Source organism: Marmota flaviventris, chromosome 15 (assembly GCF_047511675.1).
Source record: "Marmota flaviventris isolate mMarFla1 chromosome 15, mMarFla1.hap1, whole genome shotgun sequence".
NCBI lineage: Eukaryota > Metazoa > Chordata > Mammalia > Rodentia > Sciuridae > Marmota > Marmota flaviventris.
Window position 1 is genome coordinate 22,605,348 of NC_092512.1, and position 23,158 is coordinate 22,628,505.

The 23,158-nt window shown below is 33.2% G+C and overlaps 1 protein-coding gene across 1 annotated transcript in view; it reads left to right on the forward strand.

Moving 5' to 3' along the window:
- Positions 1 to 23,158, forward strand: part of Eif3h (eukaryotic translation initiation factor 3 subunit H) — a 91,537-nt gene that overhangs the window by 18,548 nt on the left and 49,831 nt on the right. The window contains exon 2 of the mRNA XM_027949761.2: positions 1,408 to 1,564. Coding sequence (XP_027805562.1) covers positions 1,408 to 1,564 — 157 coding nt within the window. The remainder of the gene's footprint in view (positions 1 to 1,407; positions 1,565 to 23,158) is intronic.

Sequence of the window (23,158 nt, forward strand, 5' to 3'; positions counted from 1 at the left end):
TAGATACCACTAATGTATGTTATTTAAAAATATACACATTTGCCAGACATGGTGGTGCTTATCTGTAATCCCAGTGACTTAGAAGGCTGAGACAGGAGCATCACAAGTTTGAGGCCAGGCTTAGCAAAGCAACTTAGTGAGATCCTATCTCAAAATAAAAGGTAAAAAGGCTCGAAGATGTGATTTTGAGGTTAAATCCCAGCACTAAAAACAAACAGTCAAAAACAAATTCCTGGCTATCTGTAGACTAAAAAAAATATACATATATATGTTAATTAATTACTTCTAAGTAGGAATTTCTTTTGTACTTCACATCTAAATGACACTAGTCCCAACATTTTTACTACCTTATTTTTTGAATTAAAGATTCCAGAGCTTAATATGTATATAGGAAAATAGGAAGACTATAAAATGTCAACATGAATGAGCAACCTTAGTTTTGATAAACATGTTTTTTTTTCCCTGATTGTTTTATTTCATCAGATTATAAAATGGCAAGATCATGAATATTAGAGTTGCATCAGTTCTTTTTGGTAATTGCCTCTTTCCTGAAGACTTTATTTTGGACAATCTTGAATGCTGAGAAAATTTATTCTTAAATTTGAAATATTTTTTCTTGAAACTAACACAGTGGTCTTTAGGTTTGTTTTTCAAAGGGAGAATAAACCTAGTACCTTGATAACCCACCGCTGTTTGGAAGATGGTTTGTGAGTGTCTTTTGCTTAGAGAGATTTGAACTTCGTCCTCATCACAGGGCTTTAAGCTTTCTCTTTTACCATTATCCCTTTCTGGGTTCTCTTACTCACATTGTTATATTTAGATAATCAAACCTGTGCTTTTTTCCCTTCTCAGCTGGGTACTGTTATTGGTAATTTTTTTCTTTGGTCATTGTAAAGAACTGATAACAGTTTACTGATGTTGGAAAGAGTGAAAGAATGATGTCTTTTTATGAATTGCAATAACTTGTTTTAATATATATTAATTTTCAACTTTATATTCTTTATAAAAGAAAATAAGGTTATTTTGATCTGGCTTCTTTGTGAAACCATGCTGGATTCTAGTCATTACTAGTACCTTCTGTATATGTAGAAACCAGCTCTTTAGGAATCAGTTCTAGAATTTGTCTGAAGATCTACATTAAGCCCTTGTGTTCTATCATCTCTGTTTACTTTGATTTTAACAAGCTTAGTGACCTCATTAATATAATTAAGTATCTAGGAACTTTATATGAGCTTTATTACTTATGTAAGGTTAAAGAAATGCTAAGACATTTGTTTAGTCCTGTTATGTATGTAGTTTTGTGGCTTTGCAAACACAGTAGAATAATTTTAGATTTTTTTTAAGAGGGAAAAAAAAGAAATGTAAACTAGGGATGGTTTTTAAATTCCCTTCTGTATTTTCTTTTAGGTAGTATTAAAGATAATAAAACATTATCAAGAAGAAGGACAAGGAACTGAGGTTGTTCAAGGAGTGCTTTTGGGCCTAGTTGTAGAAGATCGGCTTGAAATTACCAACTGCTTTCCTTTCCCCCAGCACACAGAGGATGATGCTGAGTTTGATGAAGGTAAAGATGTTCATTTCAAGTTTGTGTCTTTGCAGTTTGTACAAATGCTTGTTAATACAATTCTCAGTGTAAACTTTGATTAACCATTGTTGAGAAAGTCAAGTGAACCTAAATCACTTGATTTGAATTTCTTGGAAAAATTATACAAATTCTGGGAAATGAAATTTAAATAAAAATATTGATTACTTTTGCCTTTCTTAATTGGAGTTTGTGATTCTCATTTGTAATATAGTAATCTCCATCTCATTTTTAAAGGATGTATATTCCAAGACTCCCAGTGGATGTCTGAAATTGCAGATAGTATACATACATACATGCAAATGACAAAGTTTAATTTATAAATTAGGCACGTAAGAGATTAACAATAATAACTAAAAATAAAATAGAAGAGGTATAGCAGTTTTTTTTCTTTTGTCCTGCTAGGGACCCATCTCAGGGCCTCATGCATATGTGGCAAGCACTCTACCTCTGAGCTACACTTCTCAGCACTATAGTAACATATTATATTATAAAATATCATGAATTGAATAAAACTCATGTACTACTTATTTCTGAAAATTTCCACTTACTATGTATTTTCAGTCCACGTTTGAACTAGGGTGAGATAGAAAGCAAAATCATGGATAAGGGGACACTACAGTAACTAGGATAGGAGCTGTGCTTATGTTGACTTTCTCATTATGAAATCAGCTTGGCAAATAACTAACATTGTGAAGGACGTGGATCATCATTGTGTGTCCAGCATCTATTCTATTCTGTTTGGACAGTGTTTAAGGAAAGATGAGTCCAGCCCTCTGCTTCAGAGGAAGATTTTGTAACATTTCAGAAGCATTTTATTTTTGGACTCCAGATGTAATTTCTTTGTTATCAAAGGCCTATAGTAGTTAAAAGTTTGCCAGAGGTCAAGGTGAACATCCTAAAAGATTAAAAAAAAAAATCTAGTTGAAAATAATTTCTCACTTGTTTGAACTCTTTCAAGGCTCATTTTCTGTACAGTTTTCTGGTTTTTTAAGAAATTGTGGCATAAAAATTCATAAAATTTACCATCTTAACAATTTTAAAGTATGTACCACATGAGTGTTAACCCAGTGCATGCTGTTAGTCAGATCTGTAGAACTGTTTCACATCATGCAACCGAAACTCTTTAAAACTCCCCTTTTCTACTTTCCTCAGCCCTTAACAAACAGTGTTCTTTGAGTTTGACCACTTTAAATATCTCATATAAGTGGAATCATTTAGTATTTATCTTTTTATGACTTGCTTATTTTATGTAGTATAATATCTGCAAAGTTCATGGTATAGCATATGACAGGATTTCCTCCTCCTCCTCCTCCTCCTCCTCCTCCTCCTCCTCCTCCTCTTCTTCCCCCCTAGGCTGTTTTATTCTGTTGTATTTATATCCACATTTACTTTATCCATTCATCTGTTGATGGACATTTAGATTGCTTTCACTTCTTGGCTATTGTGACTAATGCTGCAGTGAACATGGGTGTTCAGCATATATCTCTGAGATTCTGTTTTCTTTTTTTTTCCTGTTTTCACTTCTGTTGGACATATACCCAGAAGGTTATTGCTGAATCATATGGTAATTTTATTTTTATTTATTTGTTTTTTTCTGGTGCTGAGGATTAAACCTGGGACCATGCATATGCTAGGCAAGTACTCTGCCATTGAGCTGTCTGCAGTCCTTTCTTTTTAATTTTTTGAGTAACTTTTATACTGTTTTGTTTGCACTGCTTTCCATTCCTACCCATTATTCATGTGGATTCCAAAACATTTGTTATCTCCTCTTTTTGATAGTAGTCATTTTAATGAGTGAGAGGCAATTTTGTGATTTTGATTTATATTTTGCTGGTGAATACTGATATTGAACATCTTTTCATATACGGTTCCTGGTTATTCATGGGTGATTGGTTCCAGGACCTTTCTTGAATATCACAATTCATGGATGTTAAGTTCTTTATGTAAAATAAGTAGAATTTATATATAACTAGTACACATCATCCTATATATTTTAAATCATCTCTAGATGACTCTAATATAATGTAAGTGGTAATAGTGTATTATTTTGATAGTAAAGAAAAAGTCTGTATATGTTCAGTACAGAAACAAATTTTCTTTCCAAGTATTTTTAATCTGAGGTTGGTTGAATCCACAGATGGGGATCCCGTGAGTATGGAGGGCCTGCTTGTACTTGTTGTTGACTCATGTATAATTTTTGGAGAAATGTCTGTTCAAGACCTTTGCCCATTTTAAAATTGAATTTGTGCTTGATTTGGAGTTCTTTTAATATTTTGGGTTTCAATCTCTTATGAGGTAATGGTTTGCAATATCTATTTTTTCCTGTTTTGCAGGTTGCCTTTCATTCTGTTGATTGTTTCCTTGATGTGCAGTTTTAAAGTTTGGCTTAGTTGCATTTGTCTGTTTTTGTCTTTGTTGCTGTGCTTTTGGTGTCATATTAAAGAAACCATTGACAAATCTAGTATTAGGAAGTTTTCCCCATATTTTCTTCTATGAATTTAATTTTCAAATCTTTAAGTTTAGGTCTTTCCATTTTGAATAATTTTTTCCATTTTTTAATTGGTGTATTATAGTTGAACATAATGATGGGTTTTGCTATTGAAAAATTTGTGTGTAGTGCAAGGGAGTGTCCAACTTCATTTTTTTGCATATGTATTCCAGTTTTTATGGCACCATTTGTTGAAGAGACTGTCCTTTTCAGTTTAGAGGCCTTGGTACCCTGGGTGAAGATCAACCCTATGCCAGGGGTTATTTTTGGAATGTCTGTTGGCGTTGCATTGGTTAATAGTCTGTCTTTATTCCAGCATGACACTTTGGATTTCTGCAACTTAGTAAGGAAACTTTATTTTTAGTTTTAGTTGGACACAATACCTTTATTTATTTGTTTTTATCTGGTGCTGAGGAACCCAGCACCTCGCATGTGCTAGGCGAGTGCACTACCGCGGAGCCACAATCCCAGCCCCTGACACTTTTTTTTTAAATATGTTTTTTTAGTTGTAGATGAACACACTAATTTTATTTATTTATTTTATGTGGTGCCAAGGATCAAACCGTAGTACCTCACATGTGTGAGGCAAGCACTCTACCATGGAGCCACAACTTCAGCCCTCTAATGAAACTTTTGAAATCAGAAAGTATGAGGGCTTTAGTTTTGTTCTTATTGGAAATTGTTTGGGCTGTTCAAGGTTCTTTGAGATGCCATATGAATTTTAGGATGTCTTTTTTTATTCCTATGAAAAATATCATTGGGATTTTGATAGGGATTGCATTGGATATGTAGGTTGCTTTGACTAGTATTGGCAAGTCTTTGCTGTTTTGGTTAAGTGTATTTGTAAATATTGTGTTTATGATGCTACTATAAATTGGCTTGTTTTCTTAATTTCCTCTTCATTTTTTTTGTAACTTAATTGATAAAATATTATTTATTTCATTTGACTTAACATCTTCATAATGCCTCAAGTATATTTTTGCTAAGGTTATAGTACCCTTGATATTGTAATTTGTGTGCAAATCAGTTTTCACTTGAATAATACTTCTAAAAACTAAGATTATTTTTGTTTTTGAGTACTTGATTTTTAATATGGTTGTGTAGAATACATCTTTTATGTTTTTTTTCCCCCAAATGGCCATACTTAGATCTGAATTACTGTATGTTTATACCTCCTGTGCAATTAAGGTTGAGATTCCTGTGCAGTCCATTCTGGTGGTATTAGGATATCTCTTATTTTCCTACCCAACAACATATATCTGGGGATGCTTATTTATAATTCAATAATCATTAACTTAGGACTGGAAGACTAGCAATTATTGATACAATTTCTTGGTTTACAGGAAAGAAGCATAAGAGCTTTACTTGAAGTGACTTGTTTTGTTACTTGATGGGAGTGGATGCCATACCAAAATAGCTTACACAGTTTTCTGTTTAAAAAAAAAAACTGTTACACAGTTTTTTCAGGTATTTATTATTATTGGTATAAAATTCTTGGTTTAGAATATGAAGGAGAAATAATGTTTAGTGCAGTTATGGCAAATAAACAACAATATGTTGACTATTTTAGATATTGATCATTGGAAGTTAATCTTTCATAAGTTTGAGATAATTGATTAACATATACTTTAAGAAGCTCATTAAAGCCACATATGTATGGTGGCATACACCTGTAATTCCAGTGACTCATCTGAGGCAGGAGAATCACAAGTTAAAAGCTAGCTTGAACAATTTAACAAGGCCCTAAGTAACTTAGCGAGACCTTATCTCAAAATAAAAAAATAAAAAGGGTTGGAGATGTGGCCAGTGGTTAAGTGCTCCTGGGTTCAGTACCCTAGTAACAAAAAACAAAACAACTCACCTCATTAAATTTTTTTTCAATAGCCCTGAGATAAGGAGAGAGCATTAGGTAATAACTATGCAGTGTGTATTGTGTACAATCGGTATATTTCCTATAATAAGATGTTACTCTGCACAGTTTTTTTCAATCCCATTTTCTGTATTAGGAAACCAATATTTAGTGATATAAATAACTTGTCCAAAATCATTGTAAGAATCAGTAGAGTATGGATTGAAACCCTGTGACTGCCTGGTCTAAATCCTATGATTTTTCCACTATAGTATGTTGCTCTTAGACTTTTAGAGAAATATTGCATGTAGGGCAGCATGAGTCTGTATCTGAAATCCACTTTTTGTGCAAAACAAGTAAATTTGCTTTTCATGATTTTACCTTTAGGAACTGGGATTTTCCATCTGTCCTGTACATGTGGAAAATGTTGTATAGTTCCCTGTATTTCTTCATAGCCTTTGGCAAAAGGCTTAGATTTTAGGTTCTCTCACCTAAGCCGTTTATTCTCTTAATGTGCATTAGAATGCAATGACTGGATTTTTAAAAAATCAAATATAGATGAAACAAACATTTTATTATAAAAATGTATTTTAGAATAGGCCTACAGTTTGATTATTTTATATCCTGAAAAAGGCCTACCATTTTGCCCTTTGCTTTTCCATTATTTTATACCCTTTAAATCAGTATTTATTTAGGGGAATGTTTTAGAATTTTAGTAATTATATAGTTGCTTAGTCTCCCCCCCACACCACTGGGGTATGAGGTTTTATTTTTTTCCCCCTTTTGTTTTGGTGCTTTATTGTAAAGAGGAGATTTTAAATCTGTGATGCAAATGAAATGTTAGCAAATATTTTAAATTGGGTCGACAAACTGATCTGTGGGCCTGCTTTTGTAAATAAAGTTTTATTGGAACAGTGCACATTATTTTATTTTCTGTGCCTGTATTTCTCCTGCAGTGGCATGTGGAACAGTTGAGTAGTTCTGACAGTGATCCTTTGGATCCCAAGCCAAATCACAAGCTTTGTGATTCTTGAAGTTTGACCACCTATGATTAATACATATCTTTATATTCTCCCTCTCTTGTCTGTTAAAGGATAAGGCAGTTCTTTCTTTCCATTATAAATAGATGCTTTTTTGTGTATTTTTATTTCTTCTATATATTGCTTTTTGAATATATATATACTGAATCTAGACTATATTGTGAACACTGAAAGGAAAATACTGTGTTATTGGGTGTTTGCTTCACTGGCAAACATGGGAAGTATCAGAATAGTTGGTTTTTGCTTTAATTTTAGTATATTTTTCTTATAAAGCTACATTATTGAATTTTAATATTTAGGGGAACCATCTATAGATAATAGGGAAGAAGGCATTAAATTCATAGTTGGAAAATTGTGACTAGGTGTTATGGAAAGGTACTGGTATGAGCACAATATTTGAGTGAGGATCTCATCACTTCCTTCAGTCAGGAATCGTGGTACTGAATAACTTCTGAACTGCTGTGGTCTAACTCTGTAATTCATTTAGCACATTGCTCACTTACAGAGTACCAAAAACAGTGAGAAAGATAATTTCCTTATAGGGTTACCTGTATAGTGCTGACTGGATTATGTTGTATAAATTGATTCAAAACCTAGAAAAATGTTGGGGTATGAAGTTTCTTGTTTTTCTCTTTATTAATTCACAACTTGTGGTTTGTAAAATGTAGTAATTCTGAAATTTGAGTGGTTTAAATCCTGGTAAACTTTTATGCTACATAATTTCCTTTCTAGTTGAAATTGAGATAATTTACTCATGTTAGAGAATATATGCTTTTAAAAAATGAGCAGAAAAACTCATATTAAAATTCCCATTAGGGGGCACTATTATCAAGCTTAGGAGAACTGGATACTAATTTGTTTTCTCAGACATGCAACCCGAAGCTTGCTAAAAGGGAAAAATATTTTCATCTGATAAGATTCAGATACTGTTTTATACAACTGAATTCTTTAAATATGTTATAAAGTGCACTGAATTAAACACAGATTCAATAACTCACTGTCTTGTTTGTTAGCAGATTGAATCAATTTAATATGGCAGGTGATATAAGAAGCTTTTTTTTTTTTTTCTCCATAAGAGCCAAATCTTATGCAATATATTTGGAGTGAACACTTTTCTCTTTTTAATTTTGGATGCTTTAAGTTAGTCCTAAAGGATGATCCTTGGCCCTCAAAGTAGACCTTCAAGAAGAAGCATGAATGCTATTATGCTACTGAAATGCAGCTGGGGGAATGAAATGATGCCTAACTTAGTATTGATGTTTGCAGCATGTTTAATTGATAACACATTGAAGTGATACATACACACACAATTTTTATTTTTTGGGGTAAATTTTCAGTAGGAGAAATTGTTTTATTTTTTATTAAGTTTGGTGTTAGAGTAAGAAATACTAGTGTAAACTGTTCTGCACATTATATTGTTATCATTAAGCTTTCAAAAGGAAAGCAGCACTGTAGAATCTTAAAACGGGTCTAAAATATGCTTTGGCAAATATGAATTGAAATAAGATGTATTCAGAGTTGTTTTCCATACATAAATATTATTTTTTAGTTGTAGTTGGACACAATGCCTTTATTTTATTTATTTATTTTTATGTGGTGCTGAGGATCGGACCCAGGGCCTCGCATATGTTAGGTGAGCATCTACTGTTGAGCCACAACCCCAGCCCCAACAACATAAATATTATTTTTGTATAACTGAGTTTGGAGAGTAAGTTTGTGTAGTTTTATTATTTGCTGTATTCTACATAAGTAAGCCATATTTATGTTGGGGAGAAAAATCTATGCTTAATTACCTGCTACTTCAGGTATCTCTTTCCTTTCTTTTTGTTCTTAATTTGCACAAAGTCCACATCCAGGGTAAAATTGCTTGAAACTTAGCTGATGAGTAGTATTTTGACTTTATATTGCTTTTGAATTCAGGGAAGAGTTGAGTCAGGACAGAGAAAGCTTTCCATACTTTTTGGACAGATGGGGACATTTTGTGGAAAGATGTAATGTTAACTTTCTTATTCCCATTTGTATGATTAGCCAGTGATCATTGCGATCTGTTAAAAACAAACAAACAAAGACCCTGTCTGTTTTGTTGCACTTTTTAAAAAGAGCTGTTCTTGGTAGAAATATTAGAAATTATATACAGACAGTTTCAGGGTATTTCTTTGAACTTACTGAAGAATAGGAACATTTTTACTTAGTGACCTCAGGCATTCAGTGAAGGGAGGATAAAATGTTTCAAATATCTCAGAAAAAAATTTAAGCCTACCATAATTCAGTTTTGTGTTTATCCAGCAAATTATATTGAGTGGATAGTGGAAAAGTTACAAAGATTCCAAATTCTGGTTACTGCCTTGAAAGATTTTAAGTGAGAGAGACAAGTGTGTAAATAAAAATTTGTGAGGCAGAATTAAGATAGGAAAAAAATGATGGAAACACACATCAGCTATGAACTCCTTTTTTGTTATACCTTCACAGGAGAAGTAAAATTTGGTTTTTGTAAATGAATGTCAGTTGCAATTTTAAGTTATGTCTTGCAAGTTTATTTTAATTATTCACTTTTCTGGACTTTTATAAGTAGCACAAGCATCCCTAGAAATAAAGAACAAATTAATATGTACATTTGATTTATCATCTTTATTGTTCAGACATAATTATATTCTTTGATAATATTTTTTAAATATTGCTGCTACTCTAGCATCTAGGTAGAGAGAGTTGTATAGTGCTCTTTTGATAAATGAAAGGACTCCTGAATAATGTTAGTGTCTTTATTGAAACTTGGGATCCATAGTGTAGTAAGCTTTATTTAAAACATTTAATAAAATGACTAATAAATTTTAGATATTTAGTAAATACTTCACTTTAGAAACCACATAGGCAGATATTAGAGAGAATCTACTGAGTTGTACTCCCCTGGTACTGATCTTTTTGTTGTTACTTATGGTGGTATTTTGAAAATATTAAACCATTCACATTTAATGATTTACTGGTTCATTCAGGGCAGTAAACTTAGATTACTATTTGGTTAAATTATTTTGATCATGCCGAAATCCTTCAGTTTGTGAGTTGAAATTTCAACTTAAATATCTAGTTTTGTGTTCATAAAAGTGATTGGAATATGAGAAGCAAAATCCACATATGAAGCTTTAGTTCTAATATATTTATGTCTTTTTTTATTCATTTAGTTTAGATATTTCAAGATTTTAAATAAAAAGAATAGGAGTAAAGTCTAAATTCGTTTAAAAAGTCTCAAAAATGTTTTTGCATTTATTTCATGTTTTAAAATTTAGTTGTTCCTTTTATTGTTTTGTTTTAATGAGTTGAGAAATTCCTGTGAATGGAAGGATACACTATTGAAAATGTGGTCAAGGTAAAAGGTTTTTCTGCTTAAAGAAATTAAAGTGCTTTACACTATTCTCTCCCTTGGTCCCCAAAGTGTAAGTGCTATGGTTTGGAAAGAAGCCAAGTAAAACCTGTTCAAATTTTGTGCAGACTTAAAGTAATACTGTAAGATTTGAAAATTACAGGTGGATACAGTACTTAAATAGTATTTAAAATTCCTAAGTTTCCCAAGTCTAAAAATGTAATCCTTAAATTACTGTTCCCAGTGGTTTAAATTTTAATTGAATAAAAACTATCTTACTTTTGACCTACAATAACTTTAGGTAAAGATATTTGAGTTTACTATTAAACTTCAAGGTAATGTAATGACTATTAAAAATGAATTATTTAACACTAATTAAAATATTAGAAAACCACAGTTATAGTATGTAACCAAAAATCATTTCTGTTTTTCCCCCAAATTTTCCTAATGAACAAGTTCAGGCTCGCTTCCTATTTTCCCAGAAGTGCCGCCCAATTTCACTCCTTCAACTAAATATACTACCTAATCTGCAAGTTTTAAAAACTTATGGATTCATAATTAGATTAGATGTTTTTAATGCGAATGCTACATTTCCAAAGTGATATCTTAGTCATGCCAGTGAAGTGTTCTGTTTGATTTATATTTGTTTTTCTCTAATTGAAGTTTTCATAGCTTTAGAAACAATATAACAGTGTAAATTTATAATGCAACTTCATATCTCCTCCTTCTTATGCACATTTTTCTCCCCCTCTAATATCTAGCCTGCAGACCTCATGTTTTAGTATATGGACAAACCTTCTTCCCTACTTGATTGATGAGAGGATCATAAAAGTATTTCAGTCATCTTTGCAGAAATAATTTTATCTTGCTTCTGTTTTATAGAATTAGATAGGTGATGACCTTGCAGAGACATATTTGTGTGCCAGTATCCATGGCAGTTGGATTCTGGCAGCACAACTCTAAGTGGAACTCTTTGGACTTTTGGCCTGATAGTCTCAGCAATGTAGTAACAGTAGCAGCAGTAATCTTATGTCAATTTTCCTCAGCCTTTGTAGTTTCCAGGCTCCTCTGCTCTGACTTTAACTTCTCTTTTGTGCCCCCCGCCCCTGTCTTTCAGTTTTGGAGATTGAACCCAGGGAGCTCTACCAACTGAGCTCCATCTTTCAGACTTTCTTTAAGATGGGAGTCTTGTCATGTTTCCCAGGCTGGCCTTAAAACTTGCAGTCTTCTGCTTCAGTGTTTTGAGTAGTTGGGAATATAGGCATGCCTCACTACTGTGCTAGGCTTTTTCTTTATTGTTTATTCATTAAACCCATATTTGAAATGAAATTAAGTACCAAGCTCTTTCACTGGCTTTTGCTTACCTGTATCTCTTTTTATGGCTATTCTTAAAAATGCTTGTTATTTAAATAACTTTAGGTGTTTTAAGTAGTGTACTTGATTTGAAACATGGGCGAATTGATGGTGCACTATATTAGTGAATCAAATAACAAATGAAAATTAAGTTGTTATGCAAATGAAGGTGTCTAAAATATATTTATGTAGTTAGAGAATGAGTTAAGGTTGTAAATGCATACCTACAGATCTATATGTCTTCAAGATTGAAATTCGAATTATTCTTGGTATATTTGTTTTGTAGTTTTGGTTTTGAAAATTTATAAATTTGTCTGTTTTTTGTTTTCATATGAAAACTATATTTTTTATTCATTTTCACTTGGTAGCAGCTTCCATTGCTTTAAGTATATTCAGACAGTGTAAAAATCTATGACTAAGACCCCTGGTTAGATAAATTATTTCTCCTTACAATTTTAAATTTTAACTTCTCCTTCACCACCACCCCCCTACCTCCATGCTGAAAACACAGGTGACATAAAACATTAAAAAGATTCAGTTTTAGGGGCTGGGGATGTAGCTCAGTGGTAGAGCACATGCCTTGCATGTGTGAAACTCTGGGTTCAGTTTCTAGCACTCCCCCCCCCCAAAAAAAAAGTCAGTATTAGAAGAAGTTGAGGGGTTGTATGAATAATAGTGGCATTATTCCTTAATGGTTAGTTGTCCTTTTTTCCGGTGATAAAAATGAGGAATAGGACAGTACAGACACTGCATGAACTGTTAAGATCACTGTTAGGAATATTTGGGTTTCTTCTCTGGTCCTTTAGGAAATATTTGATGTGACTAATAGTGAGACTGTTCTGCTGATGTTTTACCAGAATCCATATTTTTAAATAAAAATTTTCTTTTTCTTTTTGGAAGATTGTCTCCTCTTATAGGAAGCCTAAATTAAAAAAAAAAAAAAACTAGTAACCAATTATGGAAACAATGTATATATGTGTATAACATTGTAGCTCTTGGTTGAGAAAATTTTAAAAATCTGGCAAATTTTCCTAAAAGGCATAAAAAGAAATGTAGGCCGAGTTCTGACTAAAGTTCTGATTTACCACCAGTTGTAATCTTAGTTCTCTTCAGCCTCAGTTTTCACATTTGCAACATGGATCACAATAAGAATTTCTGTAATTCTTGTAGCAAATAGAAAACTGAGGCCAAGAGAAGCCTAAAGTTAAATTAGTGGCTCATTCAGAACCAGAGGCCCTATAGCATGGCTATCTAAAATGTAATACACAGTTTTAGGAAGGTTGCATAATTATATTTTTGTCAGAACATTGTGGTATAGATGCCTATAGTTGTGACTTTGTAGGCATAATGTATTTATTTAAAATATTATTTCTTGGTGTTATCATTTGCTATCAGCACAGCTAGAATCAAATGATTATTGAATTTAACACTGGATTTCAGAAAATTTCCTGTGTGTGTGTGTGTGTGTGTGTGTATGTGTACGTACACACACACACACACACAAGATATTCAGTAAACATAAGGGCAGTTCTAAATTTTAGGTCATCAGAAAATTATTGATAGTTGAATATATACAGCCGGATCAGGCATTCTAAACCCACTTAAATTGCTGAGAATCAGTATAGCCTCTATTATTTGGTACATGATATGGAGAGATTAATTGAAAGTATAGACTAGGCTGAGTAAGGGAGGGAAGGGAAAATATGTTCTTATTAAATGCCATTGAATGCAATTACAAATAATAGTTTGAATGGATGGTTTACTTTGCTTGAGGAAATCAGTGCCTGACTGATGATACAGGAAGACTTTCTAGAATACGTTGTTTTGCAGATGATTTAAACAGACAATACTGATAAAGCCTGTCATGTGAATTTCCTTCTTTACTGAGTACACAGTATGGTTAAGTGGTGTGTTGTGCAATGCTCCCAATCTGCTGTTTCTGCCATCTGGGCAAACAGAATGACTCTGAGAGAAGAGCAAGGAAAGGAAATGGATCCGTTAGCTGTAAGGAATCTATGTGAACACTGGGTGCCACTCATGGAACATTGAGCAGTTAGTTACTTTCCTTTGTAACCAGTACAACTAGCTATCTGTAAAATGGAAGTGTACACTATGAACAGCTCTCACAATTTACTTTTTGTATGTCATGGTACCGTGGTTGAGAAAGGTAAATCTAGCAGGAAAAACTAATCAAGCTTCCCTTTGTTATTTTTTTTCTTGATTTTTTTCAGTATAATCTTTTTGCTGTTCCAATTTTTGACAAATGTAGTAGATTTAATAATTACAGCATTTTTACTTTGCTTAACTAGAATCTTTTGGGAACGTATTATGCTGTAAAACATTTGCTGAGAACATTCGACTACTTTAAAAAAAAGATGGGATCTATCGATGGGAAAATTACTTCAAAATTTGAAAAGTTATAACCAACAGGGGACATGTCAGTGATGAAGTTTTATATGAGTAAGAGGCATTAACTGGCAGAATCTAACCTGTGTACTTTTGTTGGCAGATGTGTCTCTTAATTGAATTGTAAAAATTTGTAAAACAGTTCTTATTGTGTGTACATGGTTGCTTTTTTGATAAAACATGTAAACCCTTACAAAAATGTGTTAACCATGAATCATCTGGTACCTCCTTAGAAATTAATGTAACTCTATGTATAGATGGTTAATAGTACAAAGCCACTGTGGGGTTTGTGGTTTTAGCAAGGATAGCTTTAGTTCTAAAACATTTAAAATGAGTCCCACTCCTTCTTTTTAATTTTTTTTTTAAACAAAGAGTTGTCTTATTAGCAAACATGGTAACTTAAGCAGATCTATAACTGGGGGAATTAATAACAGAAAGTTTTTTTGACACCAGGAAGTAGATTAAATAGTGCAATTGTGGTAATGAGTACCATATATGATAAGCCTGAGCCACCTGGATTTTATTAGGCTGCTTGATACTTTGATCACAATATTATTTCAAGGCTTGTCTATTTAAATTGCTAAGGTTTCTTGTCATCTTTGCGATTCAGACCATAATTTTTTTCTTTGCGAAGAGATCTTTTAAAAGAAAGACTCTGGTCAAGCCAAAATTGGAGGAAGTGCAAGTTCAACAGCTAGGAGAACCTTAGAGCAAGAAAACCTGTTAAACATAAAATTAAAAGCTTGAAAGCATAGCAGTGGAGTATCAGGTTCATCTGACATTGCTCCTTTTTAGTTTTTGCTTGGATCATAATTACACTTCATATGGTAGAGGAGTACTGTAAGGATGATTGGTATAATTCAATTAATTTTGTTTGATATAAATATGTGCATTTAAAATATATATTTCATGTTTTGAGAATGTACTGCTGCTATCAGTTTCTCTTCAGCTGGTATTAAGTGGTTTTGATGAACATCTTCGAAAATTCATGAAAAGATTTTTTAACTACTTCACCCATAATGAATGAATTATACTAATCACAGAATTTAATTTGCTTGATAAATTGCCTCACTTTGCCTTTGAACTTGAAATCTTTAAACTTAAGTTAGCCTAATGTAGATGAATGAAATTTTTTGTCAACAAAATCAATAGAATTTCCTTTCAGTAATTTTCTTACTATAGAAATTGTCTTTCACAGGTATTTAATAGTATCTCTGTTATGTATTTAGTGAATGTTTTGGCTTAGAAAAATAAATATTTATTTCAACTAGTAAAGGGAAGACAGGGAAGATTTAATATTTTAAGGTACAGTTGTCATTAGCATAATAGGAATAATCATTTAGTGTAATTCTGAAAATTTATATGTAAAATGTGTTGTACTTTTATTTATGTTCCCATTAATTTTCACCATTTTGATATTTGAGTACCCTATTATAAATTGTTAGGATTTTAGCTTAAAGCTTCCATATCCTGTTGTACCTGGTTAAAGGCACTTAAAAATGTAATAGTAATAGTCTTTTTTTTTGTTGTCATTGTTGTTGTTTTGGTATTGGAGATTGAACCCAGCTACACTTCACCCCTGAGCTACATACCCCAGCCCTTTTTATTTTTTATTTTGAGACAGGATCTGGCTAGTATGGGTCCTTCTGCCTCAGCCTCCCAAGTTGCTGGGATTGTAGGCATGCACCACAGTGCCTGACAATGATTTTCTTTTGATTTGCTGTTGGTAGTAAAAGGAATATATAGGAGTGATAATCAATTGCCTCTTTATTTTCCCCAATGAGACAAAGGAGAAAAGTTATCAGAAATAGGGAAAGATTTGAGTATCACAAAGTTTGCTTACTGAGAGCTTGGAACTTATTTTTGGAAAGTAGGGGTTGTATTTTAAGTTGTAGCGTTGTAGTTGATTCAGGAAATAAATTCATATAAAGAATAGATTTAGGAACAAAATTAATAAATGCACAGAATTTGTCAATTGGTACAGAGACTTGGTTTGGAGAATGGGCTGAAATAATAGGGTCAGGTTCTAGAAGACTGAACTTTTTTTTTCTTTTTTGTAGTGGGAATGGAACCCAAGGGTACTTTAACCACTGAGCTATATCCTCAGCCTTTTCTGTTTTTTATTTTGAAACAGGTTCTCATTAAGTTGCTCAGGGCCTTGTTAAGTTGCTGGGGCAGCCCTCCAACTTGTGATTCTCCTACTTCAGATTCCTCATTTGCTGGGATTACAGGTGTGTGCCACTGTACCTGGCAGAATTTTGATCACTTGAAACTGAAATTTAGACTCAAGGTAGTTGAGTCATTCTTGATCCTCCAGCAGAGATGTTATCATATAAAATCAAAAACAACAGAAGGATAATTAGGAATAAGAATGAGAAGATAAAACTAGAGATGGGTTGGGGCGAAATGACAAAAAAAAAAAAAAAAAGACTTAGTGTTCCCTCATGTTTTAAGAGTTTATCAAATAGCTTTAATATCTGACATTCTAGAAGAATTAAATTTGTCATCCCCTCTCTTTTGAATACTTTGTAAAAAGCATCTGTTCAGTAATAATGGTATGTATATATTATAGAGCAGATGGATACAATAAATGTAAGCTATTGATAACCAGCAGGGGTTTTCCTACACTAAACAACAGTACCAGCTTTACTAAAATGTGAAATACTTAAGGTTTTTAAATTTAGAAGTTTGGGTGATTTTAGGAGTATATAAATTGTGGAATGATCAATATAAAACAGATATAAACTGATATTTTTATGGCTGTTCATTAGAGAATGGATTAATCTTTTTTTTTTTAAGCCCCAAAGAACAAAGCTAAATATACCAATAGAAGTAGAAGTGAAAAAGATTTATTCCACTCTTCAAACACAATGGTCTGTTCCTGAGATGGGACTCCTTAGACAGTTGTACCCTGTCTCAAGGATAGTTTTTGCAAGTTATTGAATTCATTCATTCATTTAACTGATATTTAACAAGTGCCAACTGAGGTACTCTGCCAGTATATTGAGGGGCAACCTTATGAACAGGTGAGGAGAGAGACATTAAACTGATCAAAGTAATTAGAAGCTGTTCTAAGTACTGTAGAAGAGATAAACAAGAGCAGTGTGGTGCTCTTACCTTAAACAGGGTGTTGAAAGAGTCCCTGAATAGGAAGGAGGTACAGTCAGCTGACACCTGAAGAAAAAGAAAGAGTAAGCTGTGTTAAGAAGAGGAAGACCAAGTACAAAGCTAGGACATAGAAGTGAGCTTGACATGGTTTGGGAACTTTCAGAGGCTGCCAGTCTATCTGAATAAATAATGAGAAACAAGGGACTATACCATTCAGAGCCTCAGAGGAATTTGGGTTTAATTCGTTAAGTTGCATTTGGCTAGTAAAGGATTTCAAGCTATTTGCAATCTAGCTAAATCCATGACTGTCATGTTCTTTATGATTCTGTGACTTCATCTAGGACTTTTCTGCCTGATGTTGCATTTGATATTTGAAGTATTTATGGAAACCCAGCTTGGTTATTGTCTTATTGGTTATAGTGTTAATGCCAAGAAAATTTATCCATGACTGCTAGATAACCTTCACAAGTGTGTCTGGAGCCATCAGTTTAGTAAAGGGTTTGTTTTTTTTAATAAACTGTTTTGGAATTATGTTGGACATAGTGAATTATCTTCTTATATAACTGTAGTATATTAAACTCCAGATTTATATTCAGATTTCACCAGTTTTTCTATTAATGTCCTTTGCCTTTCCAGGATCCAGCCTAGGATATTACATTGCATCTAGTTGTCATGTCTCTTTAGCCCCCTTCTGGCCTGCCACAATTTTTCATTATCTGGGCAATTTTGAGAACTATTTGTTGGATATTTTTTCATGATTAGACTGTAGTTACAGATTTTTGGAGGAAAAAAATCACATTATGGAGTGTCTCATTACATTCTATCAGGCAGGGAACATGATACCTATATAACATCACTGGTGATGCTGACCTTGGTCACTTGGTTAAAGTCTCTACTGTCTGACTTCTCGCATTATCTTGGGAATCTTTATGACCTAAGGAATCATTGAGGCATGAATGCCTTAGTTGAAAAATGAGAAAGTCATCTCTTTTGGATGAAACAATTTGAATAATTTTTATAGTATTTATTACTATATTTTAATATCTGAATAACATGGATAGTGTACTAATGTATATTCTTTGTTTTAATAGATAACTTTTCCACACAGATGAAATTGTTTTATTTATATACTATAGCATCTTGGAAATAATATTGAATATTTAAATTTATAAGGATGGGTTAGGATATACTAACAGTTCTGTGAGAATAGTCATTGTAGCTAATCACTTCAACATCAAGAATATTTGAAACAGCAGTCAATGTTTCCCATGGACAGTGCATAAAGGGTTATCTGTGTAATTGATTTCTACTGCAAAGTAGAAATAAAACTCCTTTTATTACAAAGGAGTTGTCTGGACTTATATTTGGAATAAATGCCATTTTGGCCACTGACTTAGAATAAACTAGTGTGAGAGCTGTACATGGCATAAAATCTATGAGATTACTTAAATTAAGAAAAAAATGCCTGATATAATTTTCTCTAATGGAGGCTTAAATAGTTTGCTTTTCTCTTGCATAATTGAAATGTTTCAGCCTAGTATTTTAAAATTAAAAATTAGGAAAGGAAGTATTGAAATGTTAGGGTCATTCCTTTGATGTTTTTTTTTTTTTCTGCATTAGTTGTTCTGTTTATTTGATTATTGACCCTGAAGACCTTTTCTTCATATTTGTTTACTAACCTTACTATTTTTTTAAGGAACAAAATAGCTGCCATTTCATTGATAGTAGCATCAAAATTTACTATCTATTAAGGTATTTCTTACTAGCTACTAAGAAGGGCATAGCAGTAGGAAATTTTCTATCTTAAGTTGAGAAACATCTTTGAAAAGTAAATAAAAAAAGACCTAGAAGTTAGCAACGGAGGAGGCACTAATCTTTTTTTTTCATCTTTCACAAGTATGTACTGTTAATGATAGCATTCCAACCATACTTGTAATTGCTGACATTTTTTGATCACTTGTCATGTGCCGAACATTGTGTTGAACACTTAACTTGGCATGCATTTATTTAATCCCAGTCACTCGTTTATGAGAACCATTATTACTCCCATTTCACTGAGGCTTATATGAGAGCCACTTGTACTATGTGTGGAATCAAGATTCTAGATCCTGTACATTTTTTTTTTTTTTGGTACTGGAGATTGAACCCAAGGTGCTTAACCACTGGACCACATCACTAGCTCAGTTGCTGAGGCTGACCTCAAACTTGTGATCCTCCTGCCTTAGCCTCCAGAGTTGGTGGATTACAGGTATGTGCCCTTGTGGCCAGGCAGATCCTGTACTCTTAAACATCTTGTAGAATACCTTTTTGTTGATTGTTAATTGTCAGGAGGTGGAAGAGATCAGAGCATCAGAATGTTAGAAGGAAATGCTGTTAGGCAGAACAATTTGTGTCTTTTTGGTTCTTAATCCCCCTAAAGTGACTTCCAAAGTTTTTAAATAAAAAAAATTTTGTTATTGATTCTTGAATTTGAAAATGTTTGTACCATTGTTCCCTACCCTTTCCATGATTCACCTTACTTAAATCAGATTTCTTAATACCATATTCTGATGACTAGTTTATATTACACATCTATTATCCATTGAATCCCCACTATGTCAGACATTGTCCAAGGCATGATGTAAGGTAGAAACTGGTAAGATAAGTTTCAGGGTTATGTGAAACTCGGTTCCTCCTTTTTTCCCCCCTCCTTTCACCAGGGATTGAACCCAGGGGCACTTAGCTACTGAGCCATATCCCCAGCACATTTGTATATTTTATTTAGCGATGGGGGTCTCACTGAGTTTCTTAGGGCTTTGCTAAGTTGCTGAGGCTGGCATTGAACTTGTGATACTCCTGCCTTGCCTCCCATGCAGCTGGGATTACAGGTGTGTGTCACTACACCTGGCTGGTTCCTCCTATTTGAATCTATTTTTGGAGGTAAAATTTAAGTAGAGAAAATTAAATAATGTGACAAACTTACCATAAGTCAGTACAGGTTAAATATTCCTTATCTGAAATGCTTGGGACCAGAAATGTTTTAGACTTTGGATATTTTTGTATTTTTTGAATATGTGCATCAACTTAGGTTAATTATCCCTACTCTGAAATTCCAAAATCTGAAATGCTCCAAAATTGAAATGTTTTTGAGCACTGACAAGACACTCGGGGAAAAAAAAGTTCCAAATTTCAGGGCTAAGGATGTAATTTAAAAAAATTTTTTTTTTTAGTTTTGTTGATGGACCTTTATTTTATTTGCTTTATATGTGGTGCTAGGAATTGAACCCAGTGCCTCACAATATGAGGCAAGTACTCAGGGGCTGAGCTACAACTCCAGCCCCTGAGGATGTAATTTATTAGAGTTCTTGTCTAATGTGCATGAGGTCCCAAGTTGATCCCCAACATCCCCTCCCCCCATTTTCGTCTATCAGAGCTTTTCTAGTGTAGTACTTTTGGATTAGGGGTACTCAGTGGTAAACAATTATGGCCAAATGACTAGTGTAGGAAATGATTTTAGGGGAGGACATCACTTTAGTGCAAGGTTGATCTAATCTACATGGGATTTGAGCTGGGTCCTAAAGATGTGTGGTTATATTTTCTTTCTGACCTTCTCTTGCTTGACAATATTCTCTTTTCCTCTACCTGTTCAGCCAGCTGTACTGAACCATTGGTTTACCACACAAGTCAAAATCTATCTACTCTGTAGTGATTATCTGTTCTATCTTCTGCACCCCAGCTAATTAATTACTCCTTGTCATAGTTGAGGACTTTAAATGTTGTCTGCAGACTCCACACACATGTCCCTGATGCATGCCCTGGCTGCATGCTTTTATAGATTATCCCACGCTGGTACATATCAGAAAGAAATGTATACACACATACACTTAAAGCTTTTATTTAGAAGTAATTTAGATTTGCAGAAGTTGCAAAGACAGTATAGAGTTCTGGCATACCCTTCCTTCAGTCAGCTTCTCTTAATACATCTTAATGTAACCATGGTATATTTGTCAAAACTAAGAAACTGGAACTGATATAACATCATTAACTAAACTACAGATTCTTTCCTGATCTAGATTTCTCCAGTTTTGTCATTCGTGATCTTTTTCTGTTCCAGTATCCAATCTAGAATACCATATTGCATTGACTTGTCATATCTTTTAGTCTCTTCTATTCAGTGTCTTTTCCTAAACTTGACATTTTTTGTCAGCTATTTTATACATTGTCAGTTTTGGTTTGTCAAATATTTTTTTACGATTACATTGAAGTTATGGATTTTGGGGAAGAATACAAGCTAAGTGCCTACTCTCATTATATCATATTTGGGGTTTATCATTTTGCAGTGTCTTAGTGATGATGTTAACCTTGGTCACTTGGGTTAGGCAGTTATTAATAGGTTTCTCCACTGAAAAGTTACTCTTTTTCTCTTTCCATCCCCTGTTCTTTAGAAGTGAGTCACTAAATTCAGCCTGCACTAAGAAGGGGATTTAAATTCCATCTCTTGTTGAGAGGAACATCAGAGAATTTCTAGAGATATATGAAAAATACCCAAGTAATTAATATTATGAATGATGAGGATGATGAGACTGTGTCTTTTCACTCATTATTCACTTCTTAGGGTGCTTATCGAGCTCAGGGACTGAGACTTATTTATTGTTTCCTCTGTATGTCAAACAGTGGAATATGCTAAATGTGCAGTAAAATATTTATCAAATAGATTGAATTGAAAAGGGGAGATTGTGAATTACTTACAAACATAAAATAGTTAAATTTAATCATGTAGGTAGGTAGTGGGGCAGTATTAACAGTGTTTGAATTAAGTGATGCAAAAATGTAATTTGTTTTAATTGTTTTTGAAATTCAGGAATATATTCTTTCCTAACTTTAGCAAAAAAAAGTATTTTTTCTTCCTAGTTTTGAAGAAGAACTGATCAGAAAAAACATTTTAACAATGTAAATTTAGAGCAGAAGTCTGTTTTGTGATTAAAGATAGCTGGTTGAATGTCTTGGGCATACACTATATTTAGAAGGGTGGACTTACTTGGGAAAGCATGTAATTTGTAAGTAAATTAGCAGTGATAGAAAAATTCCCTCCCAGTTCTCAAAAAAGGTGCTTTAAAGTACCAATGTTATGTTTAACCTAGCTTTCACATTATAAATGGACTCTCTGAACCCCAACCACACTAAATTTACCTTCTTAGTAGATGCCAGTTTTTCTTATGGATGCCTCCTGGCTCCGTCTCTTAACTGTGAATCTTGCTTTTCTTTAAGAGAATGCTGGTTGACCCACTAACAGCAGGAACAATAAGCCATATTTATATTTGACATTTTTTTTTTTTTTTTACTAAGTAGTAGCTAAAAATTAAAGAGGATTTTTCTTTAAGAGGAAAGTGAAGACTATGGATAAGTTGTTTTGATATTTTTCTTTCAGCTGCATTGTCACCATTCTGTGATGGATGAAGGTTTTTTTTTTTTTAACCTGCTTTTCTGCACTGGCAGTTAATTTAAGCATCTTTTATTACAGGGCCAGACTTATCAGTGGCCACTGAAGACTGCTAAAATATTCTATCTTCTATTTTATTATTTTCATTAAAAAAAATCTACATGGTCATTTACTACTGATCTTAAAGACCCTACCCTTAGAAGAGAATAATCATACCACCTGTGTGTTCGTTTAAATTAGTTGGTTTAAAGAGATTTAAGATAAAAAGTTTGTTGAGCATAGAGGAGTCAAATTCCTGGTGTTTTATTCATCACAGAAGTTGCTGGAAAATTGAAACATAGTTCACCTAAGTGAAAATGTGTGTGTGTGTGTGTGTGTTTGTTTGTAAGAATTTATGTGTACCCATTTTAATAGCCCTACCTCTCTCTCTCCCTTGCCCTGATATGCCCACTGTGTCTTTTGCACCTCTTACTAGAATAGAATCTTAAACAGTAAAAACTTGGGGTTTGGCAGCATGAAGGAAGAAGTACTTGACCTAGTAGTTTAGGATTTCTT